General features: G+C 39.4%; 1 protein-coding gene across 5 annotated transcripts in view; it reads left to right on the top strand.

The window, feature by feature from the left end:
* Positions 1 to 12497, top strand: part of LOC140482190 (cytoplasmic dynein 1 intermediate chain 2-like) — an 86990-nt gene that overhangs the window by 64921 nt on the left and 9572 nt on the right. For all 5 annotated transcript variants that reach the window (XM_072579249.1, XM_072579248.1, XM_072579246.1 and 2 more), the window contains 3 exons: positions 230 to 355; positions 9783 to 9929; positions 10119 to 10232. In XM_072579249.1, coding sequence (XP_072435350.1) covers positions 230 to 355; positions 9783 to 9929; positions 10119 to 10232 — 387 coding nt within the window. The remainder of the gene's footprint in view (positions 1 to 229; positions 356 to 9782; positions 9930 to 10118; positions 10233 to 12497) is intronic.

The following is a 12497-nucleotide window of genomic DNA, read 5'->3' as shown; positions in this document are numbered from 1 at the left end:
CAATATCCTTAGTAACAAACTATTATATTTCACCACAGCCCTCTCTGATTCTCTAAAGGTTCTGAAATACTATGTAGATTTTCAGCTTGTGGCAGTTTGCAGCCTCATCTGTTTGTAATAGTGACTGATGTACAGCTAATATGTTAACTACCGAGTAGCATAGTATTGCTGTGCCTCAGGCAACTTACTGTTCCTGTTAATGTTTCTTTTCTGATCTTGCTGTCAACAGTATCCAGAACTACTTGTTGCTTCATATAACAACAATGAAGATGTTCCTCATGAACCAGATGGTGTAGCTCTTGTGTGGAACATGAAATTTAAGAAAACTACTCCAGAATATGTCTTCCATTGCCAGGTACAGTATGAGATCTCGTTCAGCCAAAGCCTTTATTTAATTCATTTAGAAATGTGGCCCATCGCTTAAGACTTTCTCATGCTTGTCAACTTAATGATTTAATTACTCTAGCATATACGTTAATTTTCAACACTTTTATGTTGGTAATAGTGTTAAATACTTTGTGTCACATGCTAGCTATATAAGATATTGTATATGTCATAGAGATGTAACAGCATGAAAACAGACCCTTCGGTCAGGCTATTCATATACCCATCCAGATGCCTTTTAAATGTTGTAATTGTACCAGCCTCCATCACTTCCTCTGGCAGTTCATTCCATACACACACCACACTTTGTTTAAAAAGTTGCCCCTTAGGTCTTTTTTAAATTTTTCTCCGCTCACCCTAAATGTATGTCCTCTAGTTCTGGACTCCCCCGCCCCAGGGAAAAGACCTTGTTTATTTACCCTGTCTATGCCCCTCATGATTTTATAAACCTCTATAAGGTCACTCCTCAGCCTCCAATACTCCAGGGAAAACAGCCCCAGCCTTATTTAAGAAGGATAGGGATGATGTAGGTATTTGTAGTCCGGTGAACCTGATGTCAGTGGTAGGAAAGCCTCAGAAGATACTGAGGGTTAGGATCTATTTACATTTGGAAGAAAATAGGCTTGTCAGTGACAGGCAGCATGGTTTTGTGCAGGGAAGGTCATGTCTTACCAACTCAGTAGAATTCTTTAAGGATGTGACTAAGTTGATTGATGAGGGAAGGGCTGCAGATGTCATATAAGGCATTTGATAAGGCTCTCCATGGTAGGCTGATGGAGAAACTAAAGTCGCATGGGGTCCAGGGTGGACTAGCTAGATGAATGGAGAATTGGCTGTGCAGCAGGAAATAGAGAGTAGTGGAAGGGAGTTACTCAAAATGAAGTACTATGACCAGTGGTGTTCCACAGGGATCCGTATTGGGACCACTGTTGTTTGTGATATACATAAACGATCTGGAAGAAAGTATAGGTGTTCTGATTAGCAAGTATGCAGATGACACTAAAATTTGTGGAGTATCAGATATTGAAGGGGACTGTCAGAGTGCAGTAGAATGTAAATAGCTTGGAGAGTTGAGCAGAGAAATGGCAGATGGAATTCAATCTGGCTAAATGCGAGATGATGCATTTTGGAAGATCTAATTCAAGAGCAAACTTTACAGTAAATGGAGAAGTCCTGAGGAAAATTGATGGAAAAAGAGGGATCTGGGTGTTCAGGCCTATTGTACCCTGAAGTTAGCAACACAGGCCGATAGAGTGGTCGAGAAGGCATATGGTTTGCTTTGCCTCATCAGACAGGGTACAAGTGTTGGCAGGTCATATTATTGTTGTATAGGACTTTGGTTTGGTCACATTTTGAATATTGTGTACAGATCTGGTCACCACATTACCAAAAGGATGTGGATGCTTTGGAGAGGGTGCAGATAAGGTTCACCCTGATATTGCCTGGTATGGAGGGCACTAGCTATGTAGAGAAGCTGAGTAGATAAAGATTATTTTCATTAAAAAGATGGAGGTTGAGGGGGGGGGGACCTCATTGAGGTCTACAAAATCATGAGAGGTATAAACAGAGTGGATAGCAAGAAGCTTTTTCCCAGTGTGGGGGACTCAATTACTAGAGGCCATGAGTTCAAGGTAAGAGGGAAAATGTTTAAGGGAGATATGTGTGGAAAGTTCTTTACACAGAGGGTAGTAGATGCCTGGAAGGTGTTGCCAGCGGAGGAGGTAGAGGTGGGCACAATAGTGTCATTTAAGATGTATCTAGACAGATACATGAATGGGCAGGGAGCAGAGGGATATAGATCCTTGAAAATAGGTGACAGGTTTAAATAGAGGATCTGAATCAGCACAGGCTTGGAGGGCTGAAGGGCCTGTTTCTGTGCTGTAATTTTCTTTGTCCTTTGCATTCATCCTCTCTCCATAGCTCATATCCTCCAACCCTGGCAGCATCCTTGTAAATCTTTTCTGAGCTCTTTCAAGTTTCACAATATCTTTCCGATAGGAAGAAGGTAGACCAGAATTGCGCACACTATTTCAAAAGTGGCCGAATCAATGTCCTGTACAGCTACAATATGACCTCCCAACCCCTGTACTCAATGCTCTGACTAATAATGCAAAGCATACCAAATGCCGCCTTCACTATCCTATCTACCTGTGACTTTCAAGGAACTATGAACCTGCACTCCAAGGTTTTTTCATTCAGCAACACTACCCAGGACCTGACCATTAAGTATATAAGTCCTGCCTTGATTTGCTTTTCCAAAATGCAACACCTAACATTTATCTAAGTTAAACTTCATCTCCCACTTCTCAGCCCATTGGCCCATTTGATCAAGATCTTGTTATACTCTGAGGTAACTTTCTTCACTGCCCACCAAACGTCCAATTTTGGTGCCATCTGCAAACTTACTAACTATACCTCCTATGTTCACATCCAAATCATTTACATAATGGCAAAAAGCAGTAGACCCAGCATTCATCCTTGTGGCACTCCACTGGTCACTGCTTCCAGTCTGAAAGGCAACCCTCCACCACCATCCTCTGTCTTCCAGCTTTGAGCCAGTTCTGTATCCAAATGGCTAGTTCTCCCTGTATTCCATGTGATCTAACCTTGCTAACCAGTCTACCACGAGGAGCCTCTCGAATGCTTCACTCAAGTCCACATAGGTCACATCCACCGCTTTGCCCTCATCAATCCTCTTCATTACTTCTTCAGAAAACTCAGTCGAGTTCGTGAGACATGATTTCCCATGCACAAAGCGATGTGGACTATCCCTAATCGGTCCTTGTCTTTCCAGATACATGTCATTCCTGTTCCTCAGGATTCCCTCCAACAACTTGCTCACCACCGATGTCAGGCTGACCGGTCTATAGTTCCCTGGCTTTTCTTTACCACCTTTCTTCAATACTGGCACCATGTTAGCCAACCTCCAGTCTTCTGGCACCTCACCTGTGACTGTTGATGATACAAATATCTCAGCAAGGGCCCTAGCAAACACTTCCCTAGCTTCCCACAGCCTTCTGGTGCACACCTGATGAGTTTCTGGGGATTTATCCACCTTTATGTTTAAAGGCATCCAGCACCACCACCTCTGTAATATGGACATTTTTCAAGATGACACCATCTGTTTCCCCTCATTCTATATCTTCCGTGTCCTCCTTCACAGTAAACATTGAGTTACTTTTTAGTATCTCTCCCATCTCCTGCGGTCCACACATAGGCAGCCTTGTTGATCTTTGAGGGGCCCTATTCTCTCCCTAGTGACCCCTTTGTCTTTAATGTATTTATATAATCCCTTTGGATTCTCCTTAGCCCTATTTGCCAAAGCTGGCATGTCCCCATTTTGCCCTCCTGATTTCCCTCTTAAGTATACTCCAACCGCCCTTATACTCTAAGGGTTTACTTACTCTCTGCTGTCTATACTTGGCATATGCTTCCTTCTTTTTCCTAATCAAAACCTCAATTTCTCTAGTCATCAAACATTCCCTACACCTACAAGCCTTGCTTTTCACCGGAACAGGAATTTACCTTCTCTGGACACTTGTCATCTAACTTTTGAAAATTTCCCATTTCCAGCAGTACCTTTACCTGCAAACACCCCCCCCCCCCCCCCCCCCCCAAACACCCCAAACACCCCAAGTCAACTTTGGAAAGTTCTTGTCTAATGTCTTGTAACAATGGAAATGAATTTGGTGAATGCATTCATAATAGATGTCAGCTATCCCAGTGTTATTTGCATGGCTGAAAAATCCAGTTTCAACAAAGAAGCTATTTTCCAGTCTCAGCAATATTCAGCTGGTAAGGATTAGGTATGAACAATGCAAGTCAACACTTTTCTCTGTTTTGCCTTCCAGCTAAAACAGCTCTGTGAGATTAATAACTATGTTTAGAAAAGCTGGTCATACCACTAAATATATCCCATAACTACATTGACCATTTATCATTGTTACTATTGTTATGACACAGATAGCAAACCAAACCAAATCAGCCTTACTATCACTGGATTTGCAACACATTTAAATTAAAACATTCAATGACTCTCAAAATTGCCCAGTTGTTCGAACAAGATTTTATTAATCATACAATCCCTGCAGTGTGGAAACTGGTCATTTGGCCCAACAAGTCCAGACTGACCTTCTGGAAAGTATTCCACCCAGACCCACTCCCCAACCTTATTAATCTACATTTTCCCTGGCTAATGCATCTAGCTTGCACATCCCTGAACACTATGGACAATATAGCATGGCCAATTCACCTAACCTACACGTGTTTGGACAGTAGGAAGAAACCAGAGCACCCGGAGGAAACCCATGTAGACTTGGAGAGAATGTCCAAACTCCACACAGACAGTCGCCTGAGGCTGGAATTGAACTCTGGTTCCTGGCACTGGGAGGCAGCAGTGCTAACCACTGAACCACCGTGACACCATTAATAAGAGATTTTGGACACTACATTTATAGCTTAAACAAAAATTAACAATGTATTGTCAACAATATAATTTTAGTTGAACACTGATGTTCAAGGTCAACTAATATTTTAATGTGCAACCTAAAAAAGTCTTTTTTGATCAATCCTCCAGTCACACAGACAGCAGACCATGGCTAAGGGAAAATTAAAGAAAATAAGTGAATTGTAATTTGCTGGTTAAATAAATCATTTCATATGATGGATATCAGTTTTTCATAAAATCCTGGGAGAAAGCTTTGTATGTATTTAGAGCTTGTTTGAAATCTGAAGTCACTGGTGAATGCAAATTGTTTCTGAAGGTCTTCTGAAACTTTCACTTATTTCCTACTGACAGGGATTCTTTTCTCAGAACATTTAACAATTCAATAACTTGATGGAAAATTAGAGACAGCAAAACACAGCAGCAGTCTCTGGAGCTTCTAAAAACCTAGTCAGAAAGGTTTTTGAAATTTCTTTCCAATCAAAGTTCTCGGTGATCGGCTGATTAGAACTGGTCTTTACTTGATTGACCAATTCAACATCCAACCAGCTGGGCAAAGCAGCATCTTGGTGCCAAAGTGTCTAGTGTCCTTAAAATAGTAATTGCATTGCAGTATTTTCTAGGCCAGTTCACATCTATCTTTGTTTACTTCTTTAAAACCAACTTTCAAAGTTTAATTCTTAACCTTAACTGTCAGTTCCAAACCAAAACAAAAGAGAGGGCCTCTAACTATACAGAGTTAAACATGCAAATGAGTAAAATGGAAGTATTTATAATTGTTGTCGGAAATATGGCTGAAAGGATAGACATTTTGGCAAAGCTCCTCATTTTGCACTTGTCAGGACAAACAGAAAAATGTTAAATCTCAAACAGTGGCAACAACATATCCTGAAGGAAGTGCAGATTGTTTGGCTGATCAACTGTTTTTGACTGAAGTGGTTCTGTAATGAAAACAATGGGGAATTGTAGTCCCTCTAAACTCATAGGTAATTCAAAAAACATGAAAGGCTTAAAATCCTTCCTTTGCAGGGAGCAAGTCCTTGCTTATGTATATATGTTGGTTCCAGCAAGTGTAAATGTACCATGTTACACCTTTGACTGCTTATCTTAAGTTAGTTGCCAGTTGAGCAATTGGCACAGTCACGATTGTTCAGCAAATGTTGCCCAACTATAAAATTCTATCTAACAGTGGATATTTTGTTTTGTATGTTGTAAAGGTTTGTGTCTGTCTGTAGCAAACAACTGAAGACGTGCAGTTTGATTCAATCAGCCACTTGCTGAGATATATGACTTATCTATCTGGCGTCATGCCAGTACTGAAAAGATTTCCTAGCGACCATACAGTTGAGTATAGTGTATGAATTTTGGTGACATTGTGATACTAGGTGCTTAAATTTTATATCCTAATGATTGATTGATTGAATTACTGGGAGTAACGAGGACCTGTAGTTTTTCTATTGGCTGAGGCACTGTCGTGAAGAAAACAATCAGAGACAACTTGTCAACCAACCAGTACTCCACTCTCCTTTGGTATGAATTGTTTGAAATTTGGCATTTTTGAGTTTACCCTTATGTGTTCAACCTAAAATGGTTAGGAAACATGCCTTTCTTAATAGCAACATAGAAAATAATCTTTCAAATTTCAGAAGTGAATTAACACAGTCACATTTGCAAAGATTATGAAGATTATTATGAAGATTATACCTGTGTCCTCACAATGGATATGTGTATGGGTTAAAAGACTATACACTTGCAATATTATGCAAATTTGATATTGGCCCAAATGGTGTAGAATCCACATTGGTGGAGTTAAGCAATAACGAGGAGAAGGCAACGTTGGTGGCAGAGATCTACAGGCACCTAGTTATGTAGGAGAAGTATTAAATCAGGAGATAATGAGGGCATATGAGAAAGGCAGTATATTAATTATAGGTGATTTTAATCATACAGATTGGAAAAATAAAATTGTCAGAGGTAGCTATGAGGAAACATTTGTAGGTATACTCAAAATAGTTTCCTCGAATAATATATTCGGATCTAACCAGGGATCAGGCTGTTTTGGATCTGGTAATGTATAATGAGGCAGGTTTAATAAATGATCTTAGTTTCCCTTGGGAGCAGTGACCAAAATATGGTAGAATTTAGCATTCATTTGAGAGCAAGAATTTGAATCGGAGATAACTGTGCTAAAATGAAAAAGGTGGGAATGAGGTCAGAATTGGTTGGAGTGGATAGGGAGAAGAGTTTAGCAGAAAGGATGTTTAATGAACAATAGCAGACATTTGACTCACGGCAAAGATATTTTCCAATGAGAAAAGAAGATTCTAGAAAGGTGTTAAACTAACCACAACTAACCAGGAAGTTAAGGACTGTATCAAATTGGGGGGAAAAAAATACAATGTAGCAAAGATTAGAGGAAAGCCAGAGAATTGGGAAGGTTTTAAAAGCCATCAAAACATGACCTGAAAAGTAATGAGGGAGAAAATAAGCAATGGGGATAAACTAGCAAGTAATATAGAAACAGGTAGTAAGAGCTGATTTAAATACATGAAAAAGGAAGAAAGAGGCAACAGTGAGTGTGGATTTCTCAGAGAACAAGACTGGGGAAATAATACTGGGGAGCCACAAAACGGCAGAAGAGTTCATAATAGCGGATATTAATAGTGTCCCAAAAATATTAAAGAATCATAGGGCTAAAGTATGGAGGCATTGTGGTCATAGAGAAAAGAAATAAAACACTAACTATCACTAGAGAAATGTACTTGGGAAATTAATGGGTCCAACTGACAATAAGTTCCCTTTGGCCTGATGGGTTGCAACCTATGATTTTAAAGGAAGCACCTACAGGGATAGTGGATACACTGCTTGTAATCTTCCAAGAATTTTTAGATTCTGGAAAAGTCCCACAGGATTAGAAAAGTGCCAATGTAACCCCCTTATTCAAAAAGGGGGACAAAAGCCAGTTAGTTTAACATCTGTTATTGGGAAAATATTATGAGCATTATAAAGGATGTAATAAAACAGCATTTAGAAACACATAAAGCAAAAACAGGTTGCTGCTAAAGCTAAGCAGTTCTGGCAGCATCTGCGAAGAGAAATCAGAGCTAACATTTCAGGCTGGTGATCCTTCCTCAAATCTCTGGTTCTAAGGAAGGGTCATTGGACCCAAAATGTTTAATTCTTGATTTCTCTTCACAGATGCTGCCAGAACTACTTAGCTTTTCCAGCAACTTCTGGTTTTGTTTCTGATTTACAGCATTGCAGTTCTTTCAGATTTTAGAAACCTATACTATGATCAAGCAGTGTCAACATGGCTATATGAAAGGGAAATTATGCCTGACAAACTTAATCCAGTTTTTTTGAGGAGGTAACAAGTGCAGAGATGAAGGGAGCTAGTAGCTGTAATACATTTGGATTTCCAAAAGGTATTTGTTGAGGTACCATATACAAGACTAGTTAATAAGATAAGAATCCATGAGCTTGGGAAGTATATTAGAATAGATAGAGGATAGAATAAAAGATAGATACTGTTGGTTCTGATATGATGCAATAGTTCCATTCTCATGTGATCTCGTGTTATAAGAAAATCGCGCAATAACTGCCATTTAAACTAACCAGGCTAGAATCACGTTATAGCTAATACGGGTAAGAAAAGTTTGCTTTCTGCAAATAACAGTCTAAGTACTTCAATCATGTTAAAGCCAATTTGTGTTGAAGGAACACCTGTTATAGCAGAACCAATTGTAGTTAGGATAAAAGAGGCATTTTCAGATGGCATCCTGTAGCTATGGAGTGCCATAGGGATCAATGCTGATGTCACAATTATTCGCAGTATTTTTTATTGACTTAGATGACGGAAGTGAATGTACTATCATCATGTTTGAAAATGACATAAAATTAGTGGGAAGGTAATAGTGAGGATGACACAAGAGGTCTACAGTTATAAACAAGTGAAATGAGTAAACAAGAACTCAGCAGGTGGAATATAATGTGGGAAAGTGATAGGTCATGCATTTAGACAGTAAGAATTGAAGAGTTGGAGGTTATTTAATTGGAAAAGACAGCAAAAAAGCTGCAATACAGAGGGATTTGCGAGTTCCAATGAGTGAATCACAAGAAGCTAGCATCGAAATTCAGGTAATAGGAAAGGCAAATGGGCTGTTACCCTTCATGCCACAGGGAATAGCAGATAAAAAGGTGGCTTTGCTAAAACTATACAAGGTACTAGTCATCACAACTAGAATACTGGAGTAGTTTGATCCCATTTTCCATGGAAAAGTATTCTGGCATCAGAGGCAGTCCGGATAATATTCATTACCTTGACCCTGGAAATGGAGGGGTTCTCTTATGAGAGGTGGAATGAGTTGGGCCTGTACTCAATGGAGTTTAGAAGGATGAGAGGAAACTTTACTGAAATGTTAAGAATCTTTGGGGTTTGATAGGATAGATGCAGAGAGGTAGTTTCCCCTTATGGGAGAGTCTAGGACCAGAGGTCATAATCTTAGACTAAGGAGATGCCAGTTTAGCACTGAGATGAGGAGGAATTTGTTCTCTCAGCAATATAGTGATTCTGTGGATTTCTTTACCACAGAGGGCAGTTGAGGATGGGCTGTTCAGTATAAGGCTGAGACACACACATTTCCAATCATTAAGGGAATTGAAGGTTATGGGAATAAGGCAGGAAATTAGAATTGAGGATAATCAGATAAGCCATAATCGCGTTAAATGGCTGTATCGATTTGATGGCCTACTCCTGCTATGGTCTGTTATTGCAAAGAAATAAGTCAAGCTGAAAGATTAATTTAAATTGTCTAATGGATGTGAGATTAAAAAGCATCTGAATGAGCATAATATTCTGGTTTAGTCCTTAATGGAACTACCTAGCTAATGTAATTGAAATTTGCTCTGTTCCTTTTTCTTGATAGACAACTGACTTTATTATGTTTTTCAACAGTCATCTGTGATGTCAGCATCCTTTGCACGATTTCATCCAAATCTTGTAGTTGGAGGAACATATTCTGGCCAGATTGTGCTCTGGGATAATCGCAGTAATAAAAGGACACCAGTCCAAAGAACACCACTCTCTGCTGCTGCTCACACGGTACAGTTCAAAAATAACAACTAGCTAAATTAAGATTTTGAAGATCAGAGATTAAAAATCATTTTTGAAAAAAATTGTAGAATTGACCTTTTAATGTTTTTTAAACTTTGCATGTATTGGTAAAATGATTAAAACATTTATAACAATCATATTGGACAAGGTATTAAGCAGAAACTGATCTGCCTACAGCATCCAGTCTACTGTGTGAATGTCGTTGGTTCCCAGAATGCTCATAACTTGATCAGCGTTTCTACTGATGGGAAGATCTGCTCATGGAGCTTGGATATGCTTTCTCAGCCACAGGTAAAGAAAATCTAATTTAAAAATTGCATGGTTGTTACAGTTCTTTGATTTTCAGTGCATTTTTATTATGCCATATGAGATTGGAGTACAATGTTAATAAATGAGAAGTCATCCATTTTGGTAGGAATAGCAGTAAAAAGGATTGTACTTGAATGGTAAAAAAAATTGCAGCATGTTGCTGTGCAGAGGGAGCTGGGTGTCCTTGCGCATGAATCACAGAAGGTTGGTCTGCAGGTGCAACAGGAAATTAAGAAGGCAAATGAAATTTTGCCCTTCATTGCTAAAGGGTTTGAGTTTAAAAGCAGGGAGGTTATGTTACAGCTGGTGCTGGTGAGACCACACCTGGAGTACTACATACAATTTTGGTCTCCTTACTTGGGAAAGGATGTACTGGCATTATAGGGGATGCAGAGAAAGTTCAGATAGCTTGATTCCGGAGTTGAGGGGATGGCTTATGAGGAGAGACTGAGTAGACTGGGATTATATTCTTTGGAATTTAGAAGAATGAGGGGGAAATCTTACTGAAACACACAAAATTATAAAAGGAATAGAGAAGATAGAAGTAGAGAGGATGTTTCCACCAGCGGGTGAAACTAGGATAAGAAGGCATAACCTCAAAATTAACGGGAGCAGATTTACAACTGAATTGTGAAGGAACTTCTTCATCGTGAGGGTTGTGAATCAATGCATTCCCTGCCCAGTGAAGTAGTTGAGGCTTCCTCAGTAAATGCTTTCAAAGCTAAGATAGATAATTCTTTTGAACAGTAAAGGAATTAAGGGTTACAGTGAGAGGGTGGGTAAGTGGAGCTGAGTCCACAAAAGGATCAGCCATGATCTTATTGAATGGTGGAGCAGGCTCGAAAGGCCAAATGGCCTACTACTGCTCCCAGTTTTTATATACTTGAACTAGAGAAACCAGTTAAAGGCAGTCCTTTAACAGTTTTACGGACTAACAATATGGCTTATTCTTAATAGCAAATACATTTTGTTCATTATTTTTAAAAATAATGTTGGGAAAGAAAGCTCTGAATTTAGATTTCTACCTTTATTTATCTCTATTGTAAAACACCTAATGCGTCATCTCCTCAGCTCCTGAAGTTTGTGAACTGAAAACATGCCCTGAGATCCAACCACTGTAAGGAGCTGAATGTGTTTCTGTTTTCTACTTCTCCATGATCAAAGTGTTGAAACAACAATAATACTGTGCCACTGTTCTCCCTATATTTTCCTGCATTTAACTACTAAATTTGCATGTTTGGTTTTTTTAATACAAAAGTTAACATTAAATTCTGAAAAGTATCAATTGCACAGCAGTTCAAACTTTACAGTTACAGCAAAAACTACCATAGATGCCGCCTAGGCACAGGCAATAAATGCTGACCAGTCAGCAATGATTATATCTCTCAAAAATGAATAAATAAAAATGTATTATCTGTTAATCTCAAAATCATGGAACAGTTACAGGGAAACCATTCGACACACTGTGGTGCACTAAATTCAGCAAATTAGTTATTTGTCTATTGCCGTTGCTCCACCTTATACCTGTAGACCTGCACATTGCAGCAACCAATCCAATATTCTTTTGAATACTTAACCTGCCTCCACCACAGTCTCAGGAGGTGCATTTCAGACCTTAACCACTTGAAAGGAGTAAACATATTTTTCTTGTCTTATTTTTACTTTTGCCAGTTATTTTAAATCTGTAACAAAAAACCCCCACAGAGTTGCAGATGCTGGAAATCTGAAACTCAAGCCCAGTAGCAACTGTGGAGAGAAAGCAGAGTCAATGTTTTGGGTCCAGTGCCTCTCCTTAAGAACTGATACTAGCTAGGGAAAAGTGGTATATATGTTGATGACAAGGAGTGGGGGAGGAAGAGAAGAAGTAAATGATAGATAGTGAAGGAGTCTAGAGAGAAACAACAGCAGCTGGGCAGATGAAAGAATGGAAAATGGTGAGCTGAGGAGAAAGAAAACCTCCTGATGGGGACCATTAGTATATGAAACTAGGTTGGCTGAGATGAAAGCAGCCCATGTGATGACAAGGCCTGGTGTGTGGGGTAGATGAAGGAGATGGAAGAATATGCCCAGGCATGAAAATTATTGAACTCCGTTTTGAGTCCTCAAGGTTGTGGAGTCCCCAAGCGGAAATTGGGACGTTATTCTTTCAGCTTGCACCGAGTCTTTCTGCAGTACTGCAGCAAACCTGAGCCAGAGATGTTGGTGTGGAAGACGGTGGTGTGTTGCAGTGTCAGGCAACTGGAAACT

This window comes from Chiloscyllium punctatum, chromosome 10 (genome assembly GCF_047496795.1).
Source record: "Chiloscyllium punctatum isolate Juve2018m chromosome 10, sChiPun1.3, whole genome shotgun sequence".
In the NCBI taxonomy this organism is placed as follows: Eukaryota; Metazoa; Chordata; class Chondrichthyes; order Orectolobiformes; family Hemiscylliidae; genus Chiloscyllium; species Chiloscyllium punctatum.
The sequence above is the reverse complement of the archived record's forward strand: the minus strand, read 5'-3'. Positions and strand labels throughout refer to the sequence as shown.